The following is a 27,989-nucleotide window of genomic DNA, read 5'->3' on the forward strand; positions in this document are numbered from 1 at the left end:
CACAGACTGGGGCCCAAAAGATCTGTGATTTTTTTTTTCCTACAAAGGTTCTCCCAACATCAGGATTACAATATAATTTAGAATAATTTAGAAGATAGCCTTAGAGGGTTACTGTTACTGAAAATTTAATTAACCTGGGGTCAAACAGATGATGGGAAAAGTACCATGTTAGAAGACTGGAAGCTACATATACATGTAGAAGCAAAACGAAAGGTAGGCCTTGCTCTCAAGAAACTTACATTCTATTTGGGAGACAATTCATAAAAGTGAGTTGAAAAGGAAGGGGAAGGGGCAGGAAGAGTACTTGCTCAAGAACTTGGTGGCAAAGTTTGGTACAGCTGGGAGGGTGATGAATAATAATTGGTCTGAGCCCATCCCCCAAACGTGAGCCATCTGGAAACTCACCAATAGGAGGAGAAGTCATCCATAGGAGGGATGTTCTAAGGAGAGGAAACTGAGTCATGGAGGGGAATTAGTAAATCTGAGTCTAAATCCACCTCCTTTGGCCCTTGTTTCTTCATTTCTTCTAAAAAAGAGAGTATTAGGTTAGATGGCAACCAGAGTTGCTTCTAATTCTAGATCTAAGAGACTATGAGGTCTCTCATTGCTCCTCAAAATAAATAATTTTAAATGAAAAATAAAACCCACATAATAAATATTACAGTGACCATTTCTTAAAATGCATATCTCAGTTAGCATTTTTAAGTTCATGACTTTTCTGGCAGGAGGTAGGTGGCATGTTCATCTTCAGTCTTCTGGACTTGTGGTTTATCAAATGATAACCTGTAAAGAAAGACACCTTGGGACTTATTAACACTCATCACTGACCAACTATGACTCCAGAGAAATTATGGGGAAGTATCTTCTGACAGAAGGCTGAGGAACCCAAGCTGAAGGATGAAGCATTCATTTTGGGACATAGCAAGTATATGGATTTATTTTGCTTGACTATGCTTATTTGTTATCAAAATAATTAGATAAATGGATAAATAGATGAAAGTAGTAGAGATGATAGATAGATAGATAGATAGATAGATAGATAGATAGATAGATTGATAGATAGTTGAATGAATGGATGAAAGGAGTTAGGAATATCCTCCAAGCTCCCTGCTAATTCCAGTTATATGGATCTGATCTTGAGATAACATATAAGCCACTGTTAGACCTTTATTGAAAACCTATTAACATGTACCAGAGTTTAAACTAGCATTCCAGGATCTGGAATCATCACTCCATCGTGCGACATCAGAGTAGGATTCTAGCAAAACATAAAGCATTACAGAAATATGTGATGATTCTGGCACTATTCAGAAATTATTCAGAAATACTTTGGGGGAAGAGGGAGAATAAGCATTTATTTAATGTCTATTATTTTACAAATATTATTTCATTTGATCTTCATAACAATCTTGTGAGGTAGGTGCCCTATCCCATTTTACAGTTAAGGAAACTGAGACAAGTAGAGCTTACATAACTTGCCCAGGGTCACATAGCTCGCGTCTTCCTAACTCCAAGTCCAGAACTCTATCCACAAGGTCACCTAGCTCCCTTTGGGAATATTTGAACTAAGTCAGACCTAGTCCATTTCAAATGAAGCCTACAGGTCACAGAATTCCCTGGTCAGAGGCATAGAGAATCAATCACTCTCAGCACAATCCCCAGGAGGTTGTAAATCTAATTCCAGTGACAGCACCAAGCCTTGAAAATGGAAAAAATGATTTGGCTTTTATCTATTAGGAGGGAATCAATCTGATTGAGGGATATCCCCACCCTACTGTATCCCTTCTGATAAAAGTGATGGCCAATACTCAACATCCATCATTGTGCTACCATTCTCTCCTGGCTCAGAATCCACTTAAGCTTTATATACTTTTATGTTAGTACTTATGAAGAATGGGTTGTAACTTCACAAAACAGTCTTGAATTAGACTGGAACTCCCTGGTTAGCAAGGATTCCTGTTCTTTTATTTGTTTAATTTTTACTAATTCTGTGTTCATATCACCTAATTTCCTAATCACTAGCTCTCTGCTCTTTCCCACTCAGAAAACCATCCCTTATAACAAAATATTAAAAAGAAAGAAAACAGTGACAAAAATGAAGTCAACATAGTTAACCAACAGAACAATGCAATTGTACATTTAATCATAGTCCCCAGCTTTGACAAGGAAGAGTGATCTGTCTCTCCTGTCTCTTCCTCCAGCTAAACTTGCTCATTGCACTTCTTTTTTGTTTATTTTTGTATAAGACAATGTGGCTAAGTGATTTGCCCAGGTCACATAGGTCAAGGTCATAATGATGATGTTTGTCCTTCGTTCTCAAAGAAGACCATGACATCAAGGGAGGTGATGCCATGGCAAGTACAAGAATTGGATTTGAGTGGAGTATGCTGTGTTAAGTCATCAACTTCACTCCAAAACTAACTAGATCCAGTGACCAGATAAGAATCAGGACAACTGGAGATAGCCCTGGATGCAAGGAAATCAGGTTAAGTGACTTGTCCAAGGTCACATAGCTAATAAGTGTTAAATGTCTGGGGCTGGATTCGAACTCCTGTCCTCCTGACAGACAGAAAAACATAGTGTAAGTGTAAGGACAGGCCAGTACTCTGCCCACATAGCCCAGTCATTGCACTCTTCAGTGCACCTTGCACTCTTCAGTACATTTTCTTCCTGGTTTACTTAGGATCAATTCATAGAAGCTTTGCCATGGCTCCCTTCACATGCATTGTTCCTTATGCAAAATTATATTGTATCACCTTTGTGCTCCACACTCCTTTTAAGTCATTCTCCAACCAATGGACATCTACTTTGTTTTCAGTACTTTGTTACTACTGTTAAAAACATTTTGGTTTATTTTGAACCTTTCTGTTTTTGACCTACATATCTAAGAGTGGAACCACAAGGTCAAAGGGGATGGATATTTTACTGACCTTGTTAAGAAAATTCCAAGCTTTCTAGAATGGTTGAATCAATTCACAGCTCCACCAACATATAGTGGACTTATCTTTCCATAGCTTCTCCAACATTGACTCTTCCCATCTTTTGTTATCTTTGCCATTTTCCAGGGTAAAACCTCAGATTGGTTTTGACTTGCATCTCTCTTATTACTTATGTCTTACACATCTCTCCCTCTCACTGAAGGGATGTCCTAGGATGTGACTGAAATTATCTCACTCCTCAATTTGGTTTTATAGTATCCCATTCTATATTCAATGGTACCATGTTCTCTACAAATCCTCGATCACCTAGTTGTTAGTGCTTCCTTCCCCCTTGTGAAAAAAAATTCTTTATGTTGACTCTGTATATTTTGAATATACTTATTTGTGCCCATATTCTGACTTGTCCCCTAGTAGAATGCAAGCTAGTTTTTGTATGCCCCATCACTTAGTAGTTTTGTATTCCCTTCATCTGGGATATGGCAATTAATTGCTACTGAATTTTCAAACTATACTATATATTGGTGCATCCCCAGCACTTCCATTCTCTCAATAGACAGAGGCAGCCAGTGACACAATAGATTGACCATTGGGACTGAAATCAAGAAGTCCTGTGTTCAAATTTAGCTTTAGATATTTACTAGCTGTGTGACCCTAGATAAGTCACTTAGCCTCTGTCTGCCTCAGTTTCCTCAACTGTAAAATGGAGATAATGATAGTACCTACCTCCCAGGATTGTTTGAGACATTCAAATATTGTAAAGTGCTTAATATTGTACAAATATTTATTTCCTTCCTTCATGAATCACTCATATTTTACACAGTGGCACTTTATGATGACATTATTAATGACATTTGCAATTGAAGAAACTGAGGCAAACAGAGAGTAAATGATTTTCCCGGGGCCACATAACCAGTAAATGTCTGGGCTGGATTTGAATTCAGGGTAGACTTCCTGATTCCAGATGAGACAACTGAGACTTAAATTATTAGCATGGTTCCCTAAGAGGAGGGAGTCTGTCGATTTTTTGAATGTTCTTCAAGGTCTTACACAGAGTAGGCATTTAATATTTGCTAAATTGAATGAAGTGCTCAGAGATACATAATTATGGATCATGAGAGCCAGCCCTTCGATTTAGATCTTTGACCTACTGCCTAGGCCATTCCACCAAACTATCTATCTATGCCTACTGATTGATTGTAATACATGATACAGTCCCCTGGCCACAAACCATGAGACTTACGTTTCCCACCATTCATATCATCTGCATGAAGTTCTAATAGGGGAGCCTTGGAGGTTTCCACACATGGACAGCTTTGGAAATGCAAAGGCAAACCAGAATATACATCTGGCACCTCTGCCTGGTACTGGCTGGCAGAGCATAAGAGTATTGTGTGACCTTATCTGACACCATTCTTGGGGTGCAAAGAGGCTTTATTTGTGTCCTGAGGGGACAAGCTTTGGGTATCTTTGCCCCTGTTCGACACAGGATATATATATATATATATATATATATATATATATATACATACTTTACCCTTCTTCCCATCACCAAGATATTCATAGATGCAAGAAGTTACTGGGGAAGACTCTAACTTGCATTCTACTAGGGGACAATGCAAGCACAAATAAGTATATTCAAAATATATACAGTCAACATAAAGAACTTTTCTTTTACAGGGGGAAGGAAGCACTAACAACTAGGTGATCGAGGATTTGTAGAGAACATGGTACTATTGAATAAAGATTGGGATACTCTAAAACCAAATTGAGGAGTGAGATAATTTCAATCATGTCCTGGGATATCCCATTGGTGAGAGGGAGAAATGTATAAGACAATAAGATAATATCTAAAGTGGCAAGAGTATTGAATTTGAAGTCAGAGAATCTGGGTTCAAATCTCATCTCAATACCTACTATCTGTGTGATGCTAGCAGGGTCATTTAACCTCTGTACCTCATAAAATGAGATGTTCTCTGTGGTCCTTCCTTTCTTCCTTTTCAGCTCCAAAGCAAGGATGGCCTCTCAAATTCATTTGGGCTCTAAATCTATGATCTTCTAATAAAGGAAAGAATGGGGTTAAATATCAAGAAGGATTAATAGCATTCCTAGGATCTGGAGCTGAACAGTGATGTTAGAGGTGATTTAGCCCAAAGTCCCCTCATTTTATAAAGCACTGGAGGTCAAGAAGGTTTAGGTGAATGACTTGTTCAAGATCATTCAGAGAGCACCTAGGAAAGCCAAGATTCAAATTTGTAGCTCCTAAATTCAAAACTGGTCTTCTTTACCCTAAGGCAATTATAAAACACCAGAAAGCAGGAGGAGAAGATGCAAAGGGTAGAGGGATGGCAAGAAAATCCAAAGAATACACTTCCCATCTGAACTCTATTTGGAGTGGAACAAGAGTTGTCTATATCTGAGTAGGGGAATGGATGCAGTGTCTTTTTTAGATAAACATATAGAAGAGGTCGAATTTTTCCAGGAGAGGATGTGATACCCTCCACACTTATGCTGGTCTGTTTTGGGAGTTCAGATGGCAGGCTTCAGGGTCACCCTGCCTGGAACAACAGATTTGAGCAGGAGGAAGCTAAAGTCATCCCTTTAAGGCAGGTGAGTCATCCTACCCCACACACACACACTCCCAACACACACACACACACACACACACACACACACACACACACACACACGCAAGAAAGAGGCCTTTGTCCTAGGCCATAAGAGGTAGGGGGCGGGGAGGGGAGAAGGTTACAGGTAGAGAAACATCAAAGCATCCGATTCCCCCTCAGCCCATGGTCCAGTCCATGCTACAACAAGGCATCCTGATTCTAGGTGTTCTGACCCCAAACACCTCTACCTATCCAGTAGATCAGGAAGCTGGACAGGTGGGTCACTGCAATCTTTGAGACCTCCCTCCATTACTCATCTGTCACCCAAGACTGCCAGAGGTCAGATCCAGTGTAAGGGCTTGTAGGTCATTTTCAGATGGGGCTGCCACATTTAGGATCTAGATTATAGAATGGAAGAAACTGAGGCCCAGTGGGCAGACAGCATGTATGCCTGGCCCTCAGCACCCCAGTCTGCTCAGTAGGTGGGGATGGGGGGGGGGGGGTGGAGTAGGAGGTGTGGGCAGAAACCACATAGGGCTCAAGTTTCCTCTGTCAGCCAGAAGGGGCAGGAGGAGAGGAGGGCCCAGGGAGAAAGGGGAGGTTAGGAGGAGGGACAGATAACCCACAGCCAGGGGGCTTTGGAGAGAAGGTTTTAGCTGCCTTGGAATCCTCTGGCTTACTTCTTGAGCCTTGAACTCAGCCCCTGGATATGCTGCAAGGAACAGATCTCCACCTCTCCTCCCAGTGACATCAGTGGACTCTGCCCCATCTCTCAACCTTCTCAGGCACAGAAATATTAAAAGAGACATCTATCCTCCCTCTCTCCACTGCCTGGACACTGCCACAGGTAAGGGACTGAAGTGGAGGGGGGGGAGGAATTCTGATTGGAAAGTTAAGGCAAGAAGAATTCTTAACTTCCCAGGAGAACTTTGCTTATTCCAAGTCCTAGGATCAGCTCTTGGGGTCAGGAAATATATTTGGGAAGACAAATAGATATCTGTTAGTGTAAGTAAAACACTGAGATCCTCATGAGACAAAGAGAGCAGATGTCTCAAGAAATAGAAATTGGATGGGTTAGGTGAGAGATTTTCCAAAACGGTTTGGAGTGGCCTGAGGGATCTAAGGGAGAAAGAAAAGGTGAAAACTGAATAAAATCTGGGAATAATGGTATCTTCACTAGATACAGTTGAAGAATTGTGAGACCTCAGTATCCTTTTCCTCTCACTCAACCATCCATCCATGTATATAGACACATACATACATACATAATCAATGACTATTCTGCCTTAACCCAAAATTCCTAATAGGTTAAATTTGGGTGTTTTATGTGTGACAGAAGAAGGTATACAGAGGATGTGTAAAGGAAGAGGATGAATCCACTCAGGACGCCTGCTTCCAAGCCTCAGCTTATTCTTTACCCTTCTGGAACTATGAAGAAAAGTGGATTAGGAATTAGAAGAGTAAAAGAAGAAATTAAAAAGTCATTTCTTACAGAGAGAGGAGTATGGCTAGGGGATAGTGAGCATGATGGGGACCAAGGAGCTTCCTTCCTTACCCTCTCTTCTCACTGCTTCCCAAGAAATAGACAGTGTGGAAGCTTCCCAACACACCCACCTTCCCCAGTTATCCTTCCATTCCCTACACACACACACACACACACACACACACACACACACACACACACACACAAACACACCTGAGTTACCAAAGCCCCCAAGGAAGAATACTGTCGTGATCAACAAGTGCTTCTTTTCCAGCCCTTTCTCTCTCATGGGTTGTTTTTGATTTTTTCTCCTTTCTTTCTTCTGTTTTCTCTGTTTCTGTGAATCTCCCTGGGTTACTGTCACTCTTTTACATGTTTAATGTTCCATCTATTGACTCAAGTTTTGGCCAATTTTTTCTGACCACTACTATCACTTACCACCACCACCAGAGGTGAACTCACCTCCCATAGGAGCCCTGGGAACCAAATGAGGGTCAAAAATTGACCTTGAGACCCAAACACACAGAATTCAAGGATATTTGAGTTCTAGGGCAGAGTGGAAACCCTGGGAAGCAGGATTTGGAGGTTTCTCCCTCCTTTCCTCATCACCTCCAATTCTCAGGTCTTTGTGCTCCTAAGATCTCCTAAGATCTCCTAAGATCTTCTCTCTTCCTCATCTCCTCAAAGAACTCTGAGATCTTTCTGTGAGTGCTTGGAGATTCCATTAAGAATGTTCAGAGTGGAAGAACTAAGAGTGGGTGGGAACGGCAGGGGTAGACTGAGCAAAAAGGTGTTTCTATCCTTAGAAATCTCTATATTCTGGGTATATTGAACTTTCATTTGTAAGAGCTTAGAAAGAAACCATTCATCATGGAGGCAGAAGGATGGAGAAAATGGCCCTATACATGCACAATTATGCACACATATAACCATCTAAAAAAGGACAGAGATTTCCTTCAGAAGTCCTCACTCAGGTGAAAGTCACTAGGAAATAAACTTGAATTACTTTTATGTCATAGCCACAGCCATTCTCCAGTGTCTCCCCACTAATTGTTGGCCCTCTCCCCAGAGCACCCCACATCCTTTCTCCTCAGAGCGATCTTTTTCACCATTTATCCACTCCTTTTTTCTTCCCCCTCCACTGGGTCTCAACTACCTGTTTCTCAAAATAGGGAGCTCTAAGGGTCAATGAGAATAAAGATATTTTTGAGGGGGCTCTTGACCATCACTAGGTTAGGAGGGGAGAAAACATTACCCTTCCCTCATTCCCTGGCACAAATCCTTTAATTTCCCCTTACAGAGATGCTGTAGTGAAACCCAGTGAAACATACCTACTTTCCTGAGGATTAGAGGATACAGAAGCTCAGTGAAAGAGACCAAAGGAGAGAGAAAAATCATAAAATTGTACATCCTGGGTCTTGAAGGGATCTCAAGACATCATGTCTCTTTACATGTAGGGTACTCTGCATTTAAAAATGAGGCAACAGAGAGTCAAAGGGTTTCAATGACTTGCCCAAGATCATATGGACAGTTACTGGTAGAGAGGAAAGTAGATCCTAGGTCATCTGCCTTCTAACACCCTAAAGGAGGAAAGGGCAGAAGTGCCTTTCAAGAGAAGCTGAGAGAGGGAGAACAAGAAAGAAGTAGTCAGGGTGTGCTTGGGAGCAGGCTAAGGGAGAAAGGGGGACAATTTATTAAATAAGAGCCATTTCTCCCACCCCCTCTCTTTTTCTCCATGTCCCCACCCTTAAAGGGACTCAGGAGTGACTGTTCTTCATTCATTTTGCTTTTACACAATTTCCGGCCAGAACCCAAAGTAGGGGGCCAGAGGTTGGGGATTCCGGTGTTGAAATGGCATCAAGAACAGAACACAAACACTCCACCCACTTGGCCCTGGGACACGTGGGGGTTCATCCTATAGTTATACCCAGCATGAATCTAAGGAGGCATTCCTCCATTGCTGGGCCCATGGGCACAATGGCCTAGTGGGGGGAAATTGGGAAGGAGGCAATGCCATTGAGAGGAGTACTTGGAAGAGAGTAGTGAGGGGAGAGAGAATACTGATTGAGGAGTCACAAGGTCAGTTTTCAAATCTCAGATCTGTCCATTAATAACTGTGTGAACTTGGGCAAGCCTTAGCTCTTTAGTCATTAGCTTCCTCCACTATAAAAGGAGAGGGCTGGGTCAAATGACATGTGTAAGGCCCCTTCAGATAGAAGTCTATGATGCAGGGGATAGTAATACTAGAAGAGAGAATTATGAGTAATAAAGGACAATTGAGGAAGAAGGTAAGGGTCAATGGAATGATCCTCATGTTTGTGGGCATTTAATCATATTAATCATATTTAATCATATTAAAATAATTCTACTTTTATTAATTTCTCTAACAAACCTCAGTCATGCTTTATGTATACATAAGATCCTTCTCTGATTTTCACTAAATTGGGTTATTGAATACTAAACTTTGAGTTTATGAACCCAGTTAAAGGGTAGAATCTATGTTAATTAACCATGGTTGACTAGGAATACCAACTTCTAAGGCCATACACACTGCTGAGATCATTGAAGCATTTCTATCTCAGGATCTATTACTGAGGGTTTTTCCTATGCTAAAGAATTGCTAGGGGCGGCTAGGTGGCATAGTGGATAAAGCACTGGCCTTGGAGTCGGGAGTACCTGAGTTCAAATCTGGTTTCAGACACTTAATAATTACCTAGCTGTGTGGCCTTGGGCAAGACACTTAACCCCATTTGCCTTGCAAAAAAACCTAAAAAGAATTGCTAAGAAAAGTGAGGTCCCTCTCCATTCTCCTTACTGCAACTAATGGAACACGGACTCTAAACAATGAAGAGGTCCACCTTGATATCTCCCTCAAACCCTTCTGCTCAAGTATCTTCTTGCTTCTTAATTAGAGAACCCAGTGAAGGGGATGGGGTGCTGTTGTGACAGCTTGTAAAGTTTAGATCAACTTTCCTCCTCCTCCCACCCACTCCCAGCTACCTCACCTTAAATCTCCTCCTCACCTTATCCTACCACTCCCATTAGAGAAAGGATGAGAAGAGGAATGTAGGCTCGGGAGTAGAGGGATGAGTGGGCAGTGTTTTACCTAGAGAAAAGCAGAATGGTAATGGTAATAAGGTTAATGATCCCCATGTCTTCAAAAGGATTCCTCCATAGGATAGAACAACTGGAAATACCATAGGGAGGAATGTATTGAGGGTAGATAGCAAAAAGCACTTCTGAATAAGCAGAATTGGGAAATGAAAGAATTAAGAAGGAGAACTGGAGTCAACTTTGTTTTGAGGAGATCTCAGTGTAAAAAGAAACCTGTTTGTGTGGGCTGGGGAATAGAGAAAATGACCCCTTTGGGGCCACAGGCAGAGAGGTTATGCCTAGAAACCCTATCTTTCTTTCCTACTCCACTCTGTGCCCTAGAGCTGATAACCTCTTATCACTCCCAACCAGGAGGAGCCTAGGGTGGGGAAATAGAAGAGGGTAAAGCTATGTTATCAAGGACCAGGCCTGGGGTTGAGGTGGTTGACTTTTTCCATGGCACTGCCCCTTAAGTATCTCAGGGTTCTTACATGTCTTGAGAAGAAAAAAAGGTGAAGATTTGGAAAATGAGAGGCAAAATGAGGGAAAGAAACTCTCGATGTTGCCCAGAGGAAAAAACCCTTGATTCCTAGCTCCCTTCTCAGTTCTGGGGTGTGAGAAGGAATAGAAGAGAGGTCAAGGTCAAGGACCTGCTACTGTTTCTCCAAAGATAAAGAATTTGTTTTAACAAGAGGAGGGTGGTTTTTGTAATATTAAGGACTTTCCAGCTCATGGAACTAGGTGGCCAAATGAGGGAAACAGAAGCCTTTTCCCCTCAGGGGATCTTTCAAAAGTCAAAGAGAATTGGGATGAGATGAGATGCCCCTTCCTACAAAAGCTGGTCAATGGTCTGGATACACTCTGGTAGGTGAGGTACTCATTCTTCTCCCTTCATCGTTTCAGGTTGCTTGAGTGACACTGGCCTGGGGGGAGCCTTCCCTGGCTCCTGGCCTGGTAGGATGCCCCCGTGTCCTCCACAGCAGAGCAGGAACCGGGCTACACTGCTCGCTGCCCCAGAGCTGGGAGAGATGGAGCTGACCTGGCAAGAAATTATGTCTATCACAGAGCTGCAGGTGAGAAGGGGGATGGGTGACAGCCTGGGCAGAGGTCTGAAAAGGGGGACCAGAAAATGCAGGCCTCTTGAAGGGTGTGGCTGTAGGAAGAGGCCTGAATGGGAGACCTGGTAAAAATCAGACATGCCCAGGTCTGGAGGTAGGGATGGGGGAGGGCTTTGGGCTGGATAAACAAAGCAGGAGGTACTAAAGGAGGGTGGGGACAGAAAGAGCATAGCTGTTGTTGGGGAAGGAAACAGGCTTTCTCCACATTTTCCCATCTCCCTTTTCTCACCCGTTCACCTCCTTGCCCTTTTTCTTTCTATTCCCCATCAGTTTCCCCTCCTTTTCTGCTCCCCTACTTAATCCCCTTCCCCAAAGCTTCTTGCTTCCTGTTACCTCTCACCTCCTTAACCTCCCCCTCTTTAGTCTCCCCTTACCCCTCTTCTCACTGGTGTCCCTCCTCCCAGGTAACAGAGTCTGGGGCCTTTGAGGGAGGACGATGCAGGGGTCCCCTCCTCCTGCTGGTCAGACAAAGGGGTATCTGTTGAACAGAACAATGACTTCTTTGTCCCTAGTTGGGTAGGGATCTGGGGTGGCCATGGGCTGGGGGCAGTGCTCAAAGCAGACTCACTGCATCCAGTCTTGGACTGGCTGGCAGATGGGAGAGAGACAGATGGAAGCAGGGGCAGGAAGAAATTGCACCGTTCCACCAGAGCCCTGGATTGCCCCAAAGCTATTCACCTCCAATTCTTTCTCCCTTACTGATTCTCCTCATTCCCCCCCACCCCATCCCCAGTATTAGCTCTTTCTTTTCCCCAGTACTGATCCCCTTCTCCCCTCTTTCCCAGCATATCATATCCCACTTTTCCACATGCTCCCTTCTGTCCCTCCCCCTGCTAGCTCATCAATGTCTTTCACCCCACATCTACCTAAATTCTAGACTTCTAAACCCACATGAGAACCCAGTTCTAAAATGTCCTGCCTTACTCATTGCTCTCCTGTCTTACAGAAATAGCTGCATTATAAGATCCAGGGGTCCATCATAGGATCACAAGACCACCTTCACCAAACTGCCTCCCATTCACCATTGTCCTAGCCAATGGGCAGAACTGTCCCAAAAATAATTTAACCATAGAAGGACAGATTTGACATCCATCCCCCATCTCCACACAGAAAAATTCATAAGATGATAGGATCATAGATCTAGACTTGGAAAAGATCTTAGATTCAATTGAGACCAACCTACTCATTTGACAGATGAGGAAATTAAAACCCAGGGAGGTTGACTTGACCAAGGTCACACTGGGAGACATTTTACAAACCTAGGTCTTCTGATTCCAGAGAATTCATCTGAAATCCAGAGAGTTCATTGTTTCATAATGTACTACTTTATAATTTACAAGAATTTCTTCTAAATTTTAAAACTTTGCCCAAAAGATTTCGTAAACTGAATGTTTCTTTCTTTGGATCTAAATTCATTATTTCTTGTAATTACTACTACTACTACTACTACTACTACTACTAATAATAATAATAAAGCTAGCATTTAAATAGTCCATTTAGTTCTACCAAGTGCTTTACAAATATTAACTCTGTTCATTCTCACAATAACCCTGGAAGATAGGGATTAATATATCTATCCCCACTTGACAGATGAGAAAAATTTGGTAAACAGGAGCTAAATGACTTGCTCAAGGTGACACAGCGAAAATGTATCAAGGGAGGGGCTGCTAGGTGGCTTAGTGGATAAAGCATGGGCCCTGGAGTCAGGAGTACCTGGATTCAAATCCGGTCTCTGACACTTAATAATTACCTAGCTGTGTGGCCTTGGGCAAGCCACTTAATCTTGCCTTGCAAAAACCTAAAAAAAAAATGTATCGAGGGCCAAATATGAACTCAGGTCTTTCAGACCCAGTGCTCAATCCACTGCGCCACCTAGCTGCTTCTTTATTTGCAATTTTTGTTTAATGGTTCAGGGAATCTCACCCTTTATTTGTGAAAGGACCCTTTTGGCAGTTTAGTGAAGGTTGTGAAACCCTCCTCAGAATCATCCTTTTAAATACATAAAATAAAATATCTATAGTATTAAAAAGGAAATCAACTTTTAATGAAGTAAATTTATCAAAATTTTTATTAAAAAAAGATGTTCCTGGATCTCAAGTTAAGAGCTCCTATTTTAGTCAGAACTAAATGAATGACCATATTTTCTGTCTCATTTTATCTGCTATCTATTCCTCCACACTTCTTGCTTTTAGACTTTTATCATTTTGGATCCTTCAATCAGTTGTTCAGTCAACAAAGTATTTACTGTGCTAGTCACTGGGCTAAATGTTCAAGATACAAAGAACCCCACCCCCCAAAAAAAACCCATTCAGTCCTTGCACTCAAGGTGCTCACTAATGAAAGAGACAATAGGAAAATAACTATGTAGAAACAAGAAACAAAAGTGAATTGAAAATAATCAAAGAAGGAAGGCATGAAAGTGGGGAAGGGAGGTCAGGAAAAGTTTTTTGTAGGTGGAATTTCAACAAGGGACTTGAAGGAGGTAGGAAAGGGAGATGAGGAAGGGAAAGAATTGTGGGTGGGGCAGTTTGTCTACCAAGAAAATACATGGAGTTGGGAAATGAGTGTTTTGTGTGAGAAACAACAAAGATGATGTCAATGAATAAGAAAGTACATGGAAGAGAGTAAATTGTCAGAAGAATGGAAAAAGTAGTTAGGGTAGATTATGAAGGACATTAAAAGTGCTTTTATATTTAATCCTTGATGGAATAGGAAGTTGCTAGAATTGACTGGAAATTGAGGAGAGGGCTAGGGTGAGATATGGTTAAGAAAGATCAATTTGACAGTGAGTAGGAAGATGACCCAGAATGGGGAGGGATTCAAGGCAGAGAGACCAACCAACAGACAAAACAGTACAGGAATGAGGTGATGAGAGCCTACATGATGGTAATGAGAGAAGGGGGCTTACAGGGGAGATATCAAAAGTAAAATTGATAGGACAGATTGGATTGGGAGGAGGGGAGGTGTTGTTAGGAAGGGAGATACCTAAATTGTAAGCCTGGGTGACTTGGTAGTGCCTTTGACAGTAACAGGAAAGCTAAGAAGAAGGGAAGGCCTGGGAGTAAAGATAGGGAATTCAGTTTTAGACATGTTGAGTTTAAAATATCTATGGGAAATCCAGTTGTGGATGTCCAATAGGCAGTTGGAGATGCCAGACTGGAAGTCAGCAGGGAAGTTAGGGCTAGATTAAAAAGATCTGAAATAATAATTACATGAGAGCTAATGAAATCATCAAGCAAAACCATAGAGAAAGAAAAGAAGAGAACCCAGGTCAAAGTCCTATAGAGCATCCATAATAAGAGAGAGTGATATGGAAGAGGATGCAGCAAGAGAGATCCAGACAATGTCATGAAAACCAATAAAGAAGAGGCTATCCATGAGAAGAAGGTGATGGAGGGCATTAAAGGTTAAAGAGAAGATAAGAAGAACAAGGAAAAAGAGAGCACCATTAGATTTGGCCATTAAGAGTTCACTGGGAACTTTGGATAGAACAGTTCCAGTTGAATGATGAGGTGAGAATCCAGACTTTAGAGTGTTAAGAAGAGAATGAGGAGAAAGGAAATAGAGACACCAGTGGTAGAGTCTTCTCAAATTCAACCACAAAAGGGAAGAGAAAAATATTGTGGGGATAGACAAATCAGGGAAGATGATGGAGACATGAGCATGTTTTGTATAGGCAAGTAGAGGTTGAAGATAAGTGAAAGAGTGATAGAGTGATAAAGGGGCAATTTGCTAGAAAAGAAAGGATGAAAGTTTTGAGATAAGAGAACTACAGGAGGTTTGAGGAAGGATGAGAAGGTTTGGAAAAAATCACTGTGATGATGGGATAGGGAATTGGTTTAAGGAAGTGTAATAAGATTGCCTTGTCACAGTGAGAGCACAGTTGAGATTATATAGCATAAATGTGTAGTGGACCCAGTCAGCATGGTTTCATGATTTTCAAAAGCTTTGTTCAGTAGCACATAGATAGGAGTGAGGGCAAGGGAGGGTGAGAGACTTGGTAGGGCAAGATGGACAATAACATAAAGAAGCAGGGGTCTAGGACTGAAATAATTCACCAATGGGTCAAGATGAGGAAGGGAGGAGAGTGTAGTCAGTGCAAGGGTTTGGAAATTTAAATGAGGGGCGGCTGGGTGGATAAAGCACCTGCCCTGGAGTCAGGAGTACCTGGGTTCAAATCCGGTCTCAGACACTTAATAATTACCTAGCTGTGTGGCCTTGGGCAAGCCACTTAACCCCGTTTGCCTTGCAAAAAAAAAAAAAACAAAACCTGGAAATTTAAATGAGAATGAGGGAATTTCAGAGTTTCCTCCCATTGCCATTCTCATCTCTCATCTTCTTAACTTCTGTTTCTCCCTCTTCTCTTTCTCACTATTTACTGATCTTTCTATAGACTGTATATTTGTCAGGAGTAGGGATATCTATGGAAAACTTAACCTGTGGTGGTGAAAATATGGGCCTCAATATAATTTCTCCTGTCCTGCCCTGCTCCCTAGATCTACCCCACTATTCTACCCAGAAACATAGCAATTAGTAGTGGGTAAAATATCCCACAAGGGTGCTACTTCCTTTCTGTAGATTGCCAGTACTTATAGGAGTCTGGCTTGGAGAGAAGTTAACCTATGGAAATGTTTCCTGCGCAACTCCCTGAAGGAATTGACTGGATGTGTGATGCTGGGCAGGCTGGGGAGCTTGACTGTTATGTACCAGGAGATGAAGTTGGGTGTAAGGCTTGGGAAGTCTATGTATGGAAAATCCAGAGCTAAGCCCAGAAAGAAGGAAGCTTATTGTAAGGAAATGGGGGCTGAGCATAGGTGATGTTAGTTGGAGGACTAGGTACAGGACTAGGAGGTCTAAGAAAGGGATATGGGCCAAATGTGGGCAAAAGGACACAGGGAGATTATGGATAAATAGATGTGATGAAGGGCTGAGTGTAGCAGAATCAAGATTAAGTGGAGGGGATAGGGGATACTGAAGAGATTGGGAAACTGGATGTAATAAATGGGGGAATAAGTGTGGGGAATATGAAGATGAGTAGAATGAGGGGATGTCAGAAATGAACTATAATGGATAAAGGGCATTCTCAGGAAAACTCAGGCCTAGGTAGTCAAGACTTCTTTCAGTGAACTGACCTATCTTTCTTTTCACAGGGCCTTGATATCCAAAATGAGCCAACTTTTGAATCCCCATTACCTTATTCTGGGCCTGCACCTCCCCCTGCTTATGGACCTTGCCCAATTCTCCCCAATACTGGCAACCACCTCACCTCACCCTATGAGGGTCTCTACCAGGACTTCCCCCCACCCTCAGTCCTGGTTCCAGACTCTTCCTATGCATATGGCAGCCTGGGCCTTCCTGTTTCCAAGCCCATGACCCTCTCAGGACTCCTCAGCGATCCTCTCCCCAAGTCCCTCTCCCTGCTGGACATGGGACTGCCTATGGGACCCACCAAACCTCAAGAAGATCCTGAATCTGACTCCGGTTTATCTCTCAACTATAGTGATGCAGAATCCCTAGAGATGGAAGGAATAGAGGCTGGGAGACAGAGAGGAGAATATGTGGAGATGTTCCCAGTGGAGCACCCTTACCCCCTCATGCCTACCTCTCTAGTTCATTCCAACTATACTCTGCCACCACCTGAGACTCATTTGACTTTTGAATCCACAATGTGCCCTGGAAGGGTCAAACCCTCGGGTCGAGGGGAATCAGGGAGCAGGGATGAGCGTAGGGCTCTGGCCATGAAGATCCCCTTCCCTACGGAGAAAATTGTCAACTTACCTGTGGATGACTTCAATGAGTTGGTGGCTAGGTATCCACTGAGTGAGAGTCAGCTGGCCTTGGTCCGGGACATCCGGCGGCGGGGCAAGAACAAGGTGGCTGCCCAGAACTGTCGCAAAAGGAAGCTGGAAACCATAGTGCAGTTAGAACGAGAATTGGAGAGGCTGGGCAATGAGCGAGAGCGGCTTCTCAGGGCCCGAGGAGAAGCCAACCGGACCCTGGGGGCCATGCGCCAGCAGCTGGCAGAGCTCTACAGAGATGTCTTCCGGAGGTTGCGTGATGAAGCTGGCAATGGCTACTCCCCAGATGAGTATGCCTTGCAACAGGCTGCTGATGGCACCATCTTCTTAGTGCCCAGGGGGGTCAAGATGGAGACAGCAGACTGAATGGGGGAAGAGAAATTAGGAGAGAAAAGAAACTAGATGTTTCCCCTTTCCTCTTCTGCTTCTCAGATAGGTGCTCCTCAAACTTGGCCCTTCAGGGCAGAGGTTGGAGAATTGAATTGATTTGGAGGGTTCAGGAAGAAGGGAATAACTGTGAGAGTGAATGGTGAAGACTTGTGATAACTTCAGAAAAGCCTGGTTTGGGGTATGGAAAAGGTCTGGAAGCTGTCTGCTCCCTTTCTAGTCACTCTTCTCCCTTCAATTCCCCAGACAGGCCCCTCCACCTCCAAGGACTCAAATTGAGCTTTGAAAGATAAAGCATGATACAGAAAACTTTATTTGGTCTTCTTTCACTTGTATAATTTGAATAGTGATGGGCATCAACACAACCTCTACACAGTCCAGAGCTGCTGGGAATAAAGAAGGGTGGGGACCTGGAGGGAGAAGAAACTGACTGGTTGGATCCCAAGGAATACATCTTGTCTATATTTCCCAATATTAGAAAGAAGGAAATAGAAGGGTTCTGGAAGCTTGATGTCTAGCAATTATCTGCCTGCTCCAGACCAGGAGATTCTATTGGCATAGGGGATTGAAGTTGACACATATTTCCTTCACCCCCCCGCCACTTCTCAGGGACATTGTTCTGTAGAGAGAAGATGACTTTTCCAATGCTTGGGGTGATGGAGCGTTAAAAAAAATGGAAAGGAAGAAGGCACTAGCATAGCCTATCTTTCTTTCTCTATGAAAGTCCATCAGCCTGTATTCTGATACAAATTATTAGTATTATTGTATTCTAATACAAATCAGCTCAGGGTCTAACTATAATAAGAGTCCAAACAGATCTAAGTTTTAAGTGGGTCCCATTTACCAATGCGAAAAAAATTCTCATCACTTTATGACCTTGTAAAATCTATTTGGCCTAGATCAAATGACTGTTCTCTGAATGCACACACCACTTGACTCTTAATACAAATTAAGTCAGAATTTCAGAAAAGGAAGCTAGCCTATCCTAGGGGTCTGGGAGTAGCCTAGGAGTGTGACCCAAAGATATGGGTCACTCACCAATGCTGTTTCTAATAAACAGACAACAGCATACAAATGAGATGGAGAAAGATTTGCGAAGTGAGACAATACAAATACTTGATGTCCCCAAGAGAATACCAAATTGCCAGAATGGAAATTCTGCCAAAAAAGAAAAGAAAGCTGGTGATGTTGACTAACATTGTCATTAAGCAGAATGGAGAACCTGTTAGATGAAGTGGAGGTGTTAAATTTGAAGGGAGTGTAGTAGAAAGGGGGAAAATAGTTATTTAAAATAATTCAAATGTGCACTCTCATGTCTCACAGGGAGGTCTTGAGTTGGAGCAGACTGGAGTTAAGACAAAAAGATACATCCAGACCCTGAACAGATGAGGCTCAAGTTGTTTATAAAGAAAAAATTAACCAGATCTGGAAAGCAGGGAGTGGAGCTAGGCCATTTGTAATATTGAAATCTCACCTTCCCTTCCCCTCCATCCTAAAATAAGAAAAAAGCTATCATCTCTTAAAAAACACCTCCATTCTAAAAATACTCAACATGTTCCAGAGTTTGTCATTATATTCAAGAAATCCCATCAAGCTGCCACTCAATCCTTTTTTTCCTTTTTAAAAGGCTGGGCAACAAATGCTCCATTCCATTGAATGATAATTTAGAAATGATTTTGGTAGCCCCCATTCATTAGTGGCATTAGATCTGAGAATTATGGAGCTGGTGCACCTTCTGGAGGCTAAAGGAGGAGCTTGTCTTTATTGTCTAGAGCCTGACCTTCTGGTTTCACTGATTCAAAGGACTATCTATTTACCACACTAGGAACTGTGATCTCCCAGATAAAAGATTTACCTGACTCCAAGACCAGTTCTTTGTCCTATTAATTTCTAAAAGCAAAATGTCAACTTATTTATGTATAACAGGAAATAGAAAAAGATTTTATAAGTTAGCATATTTACTTTTAGAAAGTTTATATTGGAGCAGGAAGGTGGCACAGTGGCACTGGCCCTGGAGTCAGGAAGACCCGAGTTCAAATTCAGCCTCAGACATTTAATAATTACATAGCTGTGTGATCTTGGGTAAGTCACTTAAGCCCATTGCCTTGCAAAAACTAAAAAAGTTCAGATTTACATAGTGCTACAAGTCAGGCAAAGCAGTCTACATTTTCTCATGTGGTCCTCACCATCCTAGGTAAGTTACTATTACTATATTATACTATTATGTATTGATGGGGAAACAGAGGCAGATGTTCTTTCTCTAACTTGCCCAATGTTCAAGGACAGATTTGAACATAGGCCTTCCAACCTCCAAGCCCTAAACTATTCATTTGACCACCTAATTCCTCCCAGAACCTTGATAGAAATTCCACAGGTGGAAAAAAAACCCCATCTTTATCTCAATATATTTGGTCCTTTGTAATTCCACTGAGATGTTCAGGGTGCAAAACAAACAAAACAAAACCCACACAAAACCAAAAGAATTTTTCTGGACCTCTGCAAGGGATTCCATGTTGGTAAGGAGACCCAACTAAAACAATCCATACCCTTGAGTCCAGCATACACAAGAGGCAAATTAATGTGAAACATTAGGAGTGGAGCTGTTATGCTAATTAAACTTCTTGGAAGAAGCATTAGATGAGCTTTAAAGGATTCTTAGTGGGTTGGGGGAAGGCAAATTAAAATATGAAACACTGAGCAAATACTTCATGTATTTTGTGTATACATGTTAGATAAGCAAGGAATATGCTTTGGAAAGCTAGTGGAAAAGGCTCAACCTATGAGGTGGCAAAACTTGCCTCTGAGATGACCTTGGACACATGGATGGTCATGGTGTCTGTAGAAGAGGTCTAAATGATTTACAAACCCTAATAAAACATTCTATTCTTTTCACTAGCTGGCTTTACAGAAAGTCTATCAAAAGACACAAGCTTATCAACTAACCTTAACAGCTTCAAATGTCAAGGGTCTAATTTCCTCATTAAAAATGGGTGGGGAGGCAGCTAGGTGGCAGTGGATAGAGGACTGGCCCTGGAGTCTGGGGTACCTGAGTTCAAATGCAGCCTCACTTAATGAGGTGGCTGTGTGGCCTTGGGCAAGCCACTTAACCCCACTACCTTGCACAAACTAAATATATATATATATATATATATGTATGTATAGGACCAACATCCTTGGGCTCTTACAACTCTGGAATAATTCTTTTCTAACCTGACTACAAACCAGGAACAGTAGATTTCATCCTTTAGACTGCAATTACTGTTTCCCTGGCTTTATTATCTGGAACATATATTTTATAGTCAGGCATATGTTCATCACACAATCCAAGAGACAGAGGGACAACCCCAAAGAAATCATGTTTCAAATGTTTCAAACAGGAGAGCAGGGAAAAACTGGATTATTTTCCAAACAGATGTTAAGATTTTTAGCATATAGTTTGAGGTAGGAACTACAGCTCAATACACAGCTCAATACACAAGTGTGGTTGTTCAGACCTAGTCCCTAGCTAATATCCCTGGTTTTTTCATTCTAAGGCAAAGGAAGCCCATTCCATCCCTTCCTACCCTTAAGTGCTTCTTTTGATCATTTTTCAAAGTCGAGGTTAAAAGACTTCATTTACTGTGACCTGGACAAGTCACTTTATCTCAGTTTAGAATTCAAAAATGTTCAGCAATGTCTGTTAGCTATTATTCCAAGAGTGGGTAAAAGAACTGGTCTAGAGATTTAGGTGTGGATCCTAAATTCAGGCCTTCTCCAAACTAGTACTGTGTTTTACATTGGTCAACTTCTCTAAATTGGTTTCAAAAGGTACTGTAGAGGTTGAAACATGACAAGAGGCAGGTAATTAATTTTAAAAGTATTTTACTACAACATATCCATACAAAAATATTGTGAGCTGCACAGCAGTCAAGAATCAAGTCAGCTGAATGTCAGCTAAATTTACAAGTGGCTTCAATTCTGGATCTTAAATGATGTTCCTGCAAAAGGAAAAAGATTTCATTCAACAAGCACGAGCACCTATGGCAAGTACAAGCACTCTGCCCAGATAAAACCTGGATGATTTACTTGTGCCTATGGAATTTTCTTCATGTAGAAGTTGGCACTGGAACCAACACCCCAAAATCCAAACCTTAAAAACTCCACTGTATTTCCCCAACCTTAAAAATGCACATTAATTAACTTACATTTGAAGTAGCCACTTGAATACACCAAAAGGCCCCTAGATTTTAGAGGGCTGACCAGATAGGAACAGCAACTTCCTTCCTGGAAAAGTAAGAAACTCTCAGTATTATCTCCTTCCTAAGCCTTAAAACCACTTAACACCCCCAACCCACCCACCCACCCACCCCCTTAAAGGAATATAACCCCAAGCTAGCCCTTTGCAAAAATTAAAAAATTTAAAATTAAAATGCTTAAACTTAAAAGGTGTTCCTAAGGCATTACTGTGAGCCACTGCTGTGAATGGGGAGATGGGAAAGAGGGCAACATAGGCCAATACTTTCAAGTATGATTATCAACCATTATAATGCGTTAAGATTTACATCAAAGTGCCTACTGGCTTCTCATGAATATTAATTACATTAGATTTCATCATCAGGGCAAGTGAAGACACTGGAAAAGGATTAAGACTCTAGAGGATTGCAACTAGACTGGACTATTTGCTGGGCTCAACATATTATTTTAGCAAAAAGAAACAAAAACAAAAACAAAACAAAAAACACAGAAAAACAACTATAATTTCAGACAAACTATATGGACAGAAGTAAAATCTGTTCTTACCTACCAGTATAGCAATAAAACCTTTCCTTCTGGCTCTGACTGCTAGTCCTAAGAGTCAGATGTGCCTTACTCTTGTCTGCCTCCTTCCTTCCGATGGGCACTGAAACTTCTCTCCCTCCTAGCTTTCATGGATCGTGCCGAAGCCTGCCCCTGGCTTATCTCTGTACACTTGACTCCATATCACAAGTGTCTAAGCGCGGAGCCATTCGCGCTATACTTGCTAGCAGTTCCTAGTAGCTGAACATCTCCTGGATCTTTAAAGCCATTGATTGTCACGATTCCTGAGGTATCTGCAAACTCCCTGAACAGTTAAGGTTCCACCTGCCATTGCAAACTCAGCCAATATCAAACCCAAGGGACTAGAAAACTTTTAATAGCATAACCATGCTTCTTCCCACCCCCTCCCCCAAACCCTTCCCTCCCAAACTCATCCCATCCACCCACCCTTCCTTCCCCACCCAAGTCTTTCCAATGATTAGTTAAGGGATAGATAGTATAACAAAACCATATGGAATGGAATACACAGACCTATTAAATAAAAGCTTTCTATTCTACAGGGTACAAAGTCACTGGGATAAACAGAACATAAATTGACTAAATGAGGGAACCAAAAAGGCTTTAAGAAATGACCTTAAGAACATGTCTCTTAGGAAATGGGATTGAAACTGGCCCAAGCTCAATAATTGCTACACTGTATACAGACTTGATAGGCAGTCACCTGCGTTGGATGAGAGCTTGGGTGACATGTTACATTTAAAAAGGAAAACTGCAGTTCAGATAGCCTCAACATGGCCAAGCTTTGCAAAACCCCATTTTACTCAAAAAATTTGAAACCCCCAGATATTGATATACCTTAGAGCCTCACCACCTCATGCTTTTAAATGCTTAAATACTTTTACCACTGCAGTTTTCCTTTAATGATCCTTTAGCCTCATGGCAGTACATGCCCCTCTTAAATCATGAACATGGTCAGAGAAATGTTAAGTTATCCCCAACCTCCCCCTCCACCCCACCCCCCAATCAGGGTCTTTTCTTCATTGGGGTGTGGAATAAGCCAGCTGGTTGCTAGCTAGATGGGGAATGAGTCTCAATTTTGGTGGTGGTGGGGTTAATATTGAAAATCACTCAAACCATAAAAATCATTGCCAATCACTTATAATGGAGGGACATGAAGATTGTTATATATTTTTTAAATCCCTTGTGGGCAGGGTTATTAAAATTTGAGGAATCTTCAATAGCTGGTTTGAGTGAAATTTTATATAATTTTATAAATTATCATTGACATTATAAATTGTCAATCTCACCATTGCAAGACTTATTATAAAGCACTCAATGGCTATGAATATTCACCAAGAGTTATGATCATTTCAGAAGGGACCTGACATCAACCTTGGGTCTAACTTGATACTGCATGCTTGTTGGGGCAGTTTATGGGGAGCTTCGAGTAGACTAACTTAACACAGCACATTTAAAAAAAGACACATTTATTCAGCGTCATGATCAGACTATTACATTTAGCAATCAACAGCATGGGTGCAAAAAAAAAAATCTACATTAAAACCCTTTGTTGGAATGCTTTACACTTTCCACAGAACAGAAACTAAAATAACCTGTTATACAATTAGTCACAAATACAGTCCTGGTGTTTTTTTTGCCCATACACAAAAAGTATTGTCTAAAACATGTCTTCTTGTAGCAGCTAGGCCCTGCCACCACTGTGCTTGGCTGAGTTCACAAATCTGTTGTAACCTGTAGCTTCCCTGTCACTTCTCTGGCTCTCCTCTCCTGCTAAGCTTTGTTTCCTGTTGAACAATACGAATAAAGTTGTTAATCTAAACACATATTAAGACTCAAAGCTATAATCCAATAGCAAGTTTTGTTTCCCCATAGATTTTGCTGATCTTCAGATTATTAATAACATCCAAAAATTTACTGCAATTAAAAATGTTAACTATGTTGCACTGCTAGCTACATTAGTATTACTGGGTTCATTAAAAACTTTTAAACTCAAGTGAGATGAGAAGGCTTAATACTTACCTAACAGTAATTAGAATCTTCTGCCACTGCCGTAACTACTGCTACTACTGGAACCACCATAGCCACCTAGATACAAGGTTTTCCATTAGCTCCTCATATTTCAGCTATTTTTTCTCCTAGTTAAGACTAACCTAGTATTTATAGGAAAAAGGAGTTGGTTCTGGTTCTACTCAGTAGTGGTACTTTCCCCATTGGGAATTGAAATCATAGGTTTAGTTCCTAATTTTAGGAATTTTAGATCAAGGGTAAAAGTGTGGTCAATGCTTTTTAACCCAATAATCAGTAACTTCCCCAAATGAACATTATCCCTTAACCACAATTGATTGTGCAAATTCTACCATCTTTCTTTAATCAATTTGCATTCAAGAGTAGCAAAATAAATCATTAAAAATAAGCAAATATTCTACCTTGGTTACGTGGTTTGGCAAAATATTGGCCCCCACCATAAGGGCCTGAGCTCCTGCCTCCAAAGTTCCCTCCCTTCATGGGACCAAAGTTTGAAGACTGATTGTTGTAGTTGCCAAAATCATTGTAGCTTCCACCACCTCCAAAGTTGCTTCCTAAAACAAGAAGAGGTAACCCCTACTAGTTACTAAAAGGCAAACCATAAGTTAAATCACTGCCATCCTCCCACAGTTCAGTCACTGACAGCCTTCATGGCCCTTTGTGCACTCACTTTCCACATTGCTTAAGACAGGCCTGTTGGGTAAAATAGTCATTATGCCACTGGGCAAGTAAAACATAGCGATTTCTCCAGGGCTTTGGGGAAAAAAAATTTGGTCTGGCATATATATATGCACATATGTAAAAATCTATATACATAAATAATCTGCTCAAACTACTGCCTAACACTAATAAAATATAAGTCAAAGGACCCAAAATACTAAATCCTGCTATGGAAGTGACTTAGACACTTAAGACTAAGACACCATCCTGCTTTATCTAAAAAAACTTAAGGCAGGGAGTGAGGCGGCCCAGCTTAAAGCTGAGAGGAGGTAGCTTTTTGAAAACCAGGTTTCATGCAGTGTACTTGTTCAATGCTGTTAAGAGCATCAAACCCCAAAACAAGATTGAGTATGTTTTTTAAAAACTACAACACTAATCTAGACTGCCACACCATTGTACTTGTTTGGGTTCACTTGATACCTACCACTACCACCGCCAAAGCCGCCTCCGCCTCCTCCGTTGTTATAGCTGTCATAGCTGCCACTCCCGCCATAGCCACTGCCCTGGTTTCCATAACCCTGTCCACCACTTCCATAGCCTCTGTTTCCTCCAGAGTAACCAGGGCCGCCTCCTCCATAACCACCTACAGAAGAATACAATTCTTCTCAGTAAGACAAATTTGACAGTCAAAAATCCATGCAAGCTTAAAGGCTCAAGGCCAATACATAGCATGCATGTTATGGTGGGACAATCAGATCAAGCTCAACACATGCAGCACTTTAAATAAAAGCAAAAAACAAAGAAAGCAAAACTAGGCCTGTTCTAAAGAGGGACAGAAGGGCCAAGAATCTCCCATGTACCCAACTTATATCTAAGTAAAAAAAAAGCACGCACCGTCATTTCCAAATCCATTGTAGCCATCTCCACTGCCACCATATCCTCCTCCACCACGACTGCCACCAAAACCACCTGGAAGAAAAAGGGCATTTCAGTTGATTTAACTATAAACCTAAAAAAAAAAATAATAAAAAAATAAAACCATCCTCAACTAGCCAAATCACCTTTGCTATAAAGTTGCTTTCCCCCATATTAAAACAAGAATCAAACCAAAAATGATCATCAATTAACTGCCAGAACACCTGGTTCAATGGCAACAAATCACATGAATGCATCAACATGAGGTGAAGACAAGTTCAGAAATAGACAATGGTCACTAGGTGTAATAGATTGCTGACAAAATGACAAATGAGAATTAAATAGAAAATTGCTTGCTAATTTCAGAAACACATACCACGACCACTGAAGTTCCCACCACGGCCAAAGTTATCATTTCCACCAAAGCCACCTCCCCGGCCACCACCAAAGTTTCCAGAACCACTTCGACCTACATTAAAAAAAGGCAAAAAAAAAAAGCTTACAATTCAGAAAACTGGAGACTATAAGCACAAGCTGACCAACCCTAGTGGTTTGCAAAACTTACCTCTTTGACTAGATGAAGCACTGGCCATTTCTTGCTTAGACAAGGCTTTCCTTACTTCACAGTTGTGGCCATTCACAGTATGGTATTTTTGAACTGAAACAAAAGCTCACATTAGAATTTCACAAAGTAGATTTTACAAAACTTAAGTTACTTCCAAAGCCCTTTGTGATACTCACTGACAATCTTATCCACAGAATCATGGTCATCAAAAGTAACAAAAGCAAAGCCTCTCTTTTTGCCACTGCCTCGGTCAGTCATGATTTCAATCACTTCAATTTTTCCATATTGTTCAAAATAGTCTCTTAAGTGATGCTCTTCAGTGTCTTCCTTAATGCCACCCACAAAGATCTTTTTCACAGTTAAGTGGGCACCTGGCCTTTGAGAGTCCTAGGCAAGATCATAAACAAATTGGTGGAAATGGCAAGGAGACTGACCAACACACCTGAGAAGCCTAAAAGCCTTAAACAAACATCAACTTAAGCTGCATTAAGAACCAAGATGAGGACACATACCTCTCTGGAAACAGCTCTCTTTGGTTCAACAACTCTGCCATCTACTTTGTGAGGTCTTGCATTCATGGCTGCATCTACCTCTTCCACTGTGGCATAGGTAACAAAACCAAAGCCCCTGGACCGTTTGGTGTTTGGATCCCTCATTACCTGAGACATTCAGAGAGCACAGACAGCGCGTTAAGAGTTACAAACGCAAAGGGGGTGCAGGGCTGCTTGCGTTAAATTTAAAGGAAGCTATTTATTCTCATCTAAGGTCCCTGCCCCCCCCCCCCAACTATTCCTTTCCGGACTCAGCACTCACCACGCAGTCTGTAAGCGTGCCCCATTGCTCAAAATGGCTCCGTAGGCTCTCGTCGGTCGTCTCGAAGCTCAGGCCTCCGATGAAGAGCTTCCGCAACTGCTCGGGCTCCTTGGGCGACTGAAGGACACAATACAAAGGATTGGGGAAGGTCGGGCCTTAAGCCGTGGTCGGTGGGCGGGGGAGGGGGAAGCCCGCGCGGCAGCCCGAGCATAAAAGGCCCCCCCCAAAAAAAGGGACAAGGAGGTGGCACCCAGGCCCGCCTGTCAGCCTCCCGGCTCCGGGTGGGGAAGGGACAAAAATGTAACGCATGCGCACAAAAAGAGAAGAGACGGACGCCCGGGAGTACTCAACGGAAAAAATAATGGTCGCAGGACCCAGGGTGAATAGGAAATTATGCGAAGTTAAACAAAGGATCTAAGGCCTGTGCACCTCAGAAACCTCTAAGCTCCGGAGGGCCGCGAGGGCTGGAAGCTCATGGCGGCCGGGCCTACAAAATGGCGACCCCGAAGATGGGGGGGGTGCGGGAAGGAGCAGGCCCGAGCGGGAGCGGACTACGGAACTCCGGCATAAGGGTCGTATTAGAAGCGTATAGAGCTAAGCTCCGGAAGGGAGAGCGGGGGAGGAAATAGGGAAGAAAGCGCAAAGCTGGATCTCGAGGCCGCGACTCCCTCACCTCTGACTTCGACATGGCGAAAGCGATAGCAGTCGCTTCAGTGATCCTTCTCCAACGGCGTCGAGGACAGAAAGGAGCTGGCTAACTAGCGTCTCTGCCTTCCCACCTCCGGCCCCG

The 27,989-nt window shown here is 42.1% G+C and overlaps 2 protein-coding genes and 1 long non-coding RNA gene across 7 annotated transcripts; 1 reads left to right on the forward strand and 2 right to left on the reverse strand.

Moving 5' to 3' along the window:
* Positions 1-732: 732 nt before the first annotated feature.
* On the reverse strand, positions 733-5,996 carry LOC141511607 (uncharacterized). Its single transcript, XR_012475356.1, has 3 exons — positions 5,794-5,996; positions 4,893-4,994; positions 733-783 (listed from the first exon to the last, which is right to left on the reverse strand). It is a non-coding gene; the product is annotated as an uncharacterized LOC141511607 (long non-coding RNA).
* A 97-nt stretch (positions 5,997-6,093) lies between these two features.
* On the forward strand, positions 6,094-21,733 carry NFE2 (nuclear factor, erythroid 2). Of its 3 annotated transcripts, none has more exons than XM_074225738.1 (3): positions 6,094-6,392; positions 11,025-11,194; positions 16,390-21,733. In XM_074225738.1, exons 2-3 carry the CDS (start codon positions 11,081-11,083, stop codon positions 17,401-17,403), a joined length of 1,128 nt encoding a protein of 375 aa, XP_074081839.1. In that variant the 5' UTR covers positions 6,094-6,392; positions 11,025-11,080; the 3' UTR covers positions 17,404-21,733. The 3 variants fall into 3 exon arrangements, with proteins under 3 accessions (XP_074081839.1, XP_074081841.1, XP_074081842.1); XM_074225740.1 differs by lacking the exon at positions 6,094-6,392 and adding an exon at positions 9,132-10,633; XM_074225741.1 differs by lacking the exon at positions 6,094-6,392 and adding an exon at positions 10,642-10,762.
* HNRNPA1 (heterogeneous nuclear ribonucleoprotein A1) lies at positions 21,271-27,982 on the reverse strand. 3 transcript variants are annotated; one of them, XR_012476092.1, is made up of 12 exons: positions 27,873-27,982; positions 27,200-27,316; positions 26,899-27,045; positions 26,563-26,773; positions 26,387-26,479; positions 26,198-26,290; positions 25,801-25,875; positions 25,391-25,549; positions 24,648-24,800; positions 24,241-24,306; positions 21,609-21,687; positions 21,271-21,401 (listed from the first exon to the last, which is right to left on the reverse strand). XR_012476092.1 is itself a non-coding variant. In XM_074225742.1 (11 exons), exons 1-10 carry the CDS (start codon positions 27,885-27,887, stop codon positions 24,251-24,253), a joined length of 1,119 nt encoding a protein of 372 aa, XP_074081843.1. In that variant the 5' UTR covers positions 27,888-27,982; the 3' UTR covers positions 23,671-24,005; positions 24,241-24,250. The 3 variants fall into 3 exon arrangements, 2 of the variants coding, with proteins under 2 accessions (XP_074081843.1, XP_074081844.1); XM_074225742.1 differs by lacking the exons at positions 21,271-21,401; positions 21,609-21,687 and adding an exon at positions 23,671-24,005; XM_074225743.1 differs by lacking the exons at positions 21,271-21,401; positions 21,609-21,687; positions 25,391-25,549 and adding an exon at positions 23,671-24,005.
* Between the last annotated feature and the right edge of the window lie 7 nt (positions 27,983-27,989).

Source organism: Macrotis lagotis, chromosome 2, assembly GCF_037893015.1.
Source record: "Macrotis lagotis isolate mMagLag1 chromosome 2, bilby.v1.9.chrom.fasta, whole genome shotgun sequence".
Lineage (NCBI taxonomy): Eukaryota > Metazoa > Chordata > Mammalia > Peramelemorphia > Peramelidae > Macrotis > Macrotis lagotis.

What these genes read in the sequence shown, in the direction of transcription:
- NFE2 (XM_074225738.1), top strand. Translation starts at nt 11,081, where the DNA reads ATGCCCCCGTGTCCTCCACAGCAGAGCAGGAACCGGGCTACACTGCTC. An exon ending in TGTCTATCACAGAGCTGCAG is followed by an intron (nt 11,195 to 16,389) that starts GTGAGAAGGGGG and finishes TTCTTTTCACAG; the next exon opens with GGCCTTGATATCCAAAATGA.
- HNRNPA1 (XM_074225742.1), bottom strand. An exon ending in TTCTGTGGATAAGATTGTCA is followed by an intron (nt 26,480 to 26,562) that starts GTGAGTATCACA and finishes CTTTTGTTTCAG; the next exon opens with TTCAAAAATACCATACTGTG. An exon ending in CGGCTTTGGCGGTGGTAGTG is followed by an intron (nt 24,801 to 25,390) that starts GTAGGTATCAAG and finishes TTCTTGTTTTAG; the next exon opens with GAAGCAACTTTGGAGGTGGT.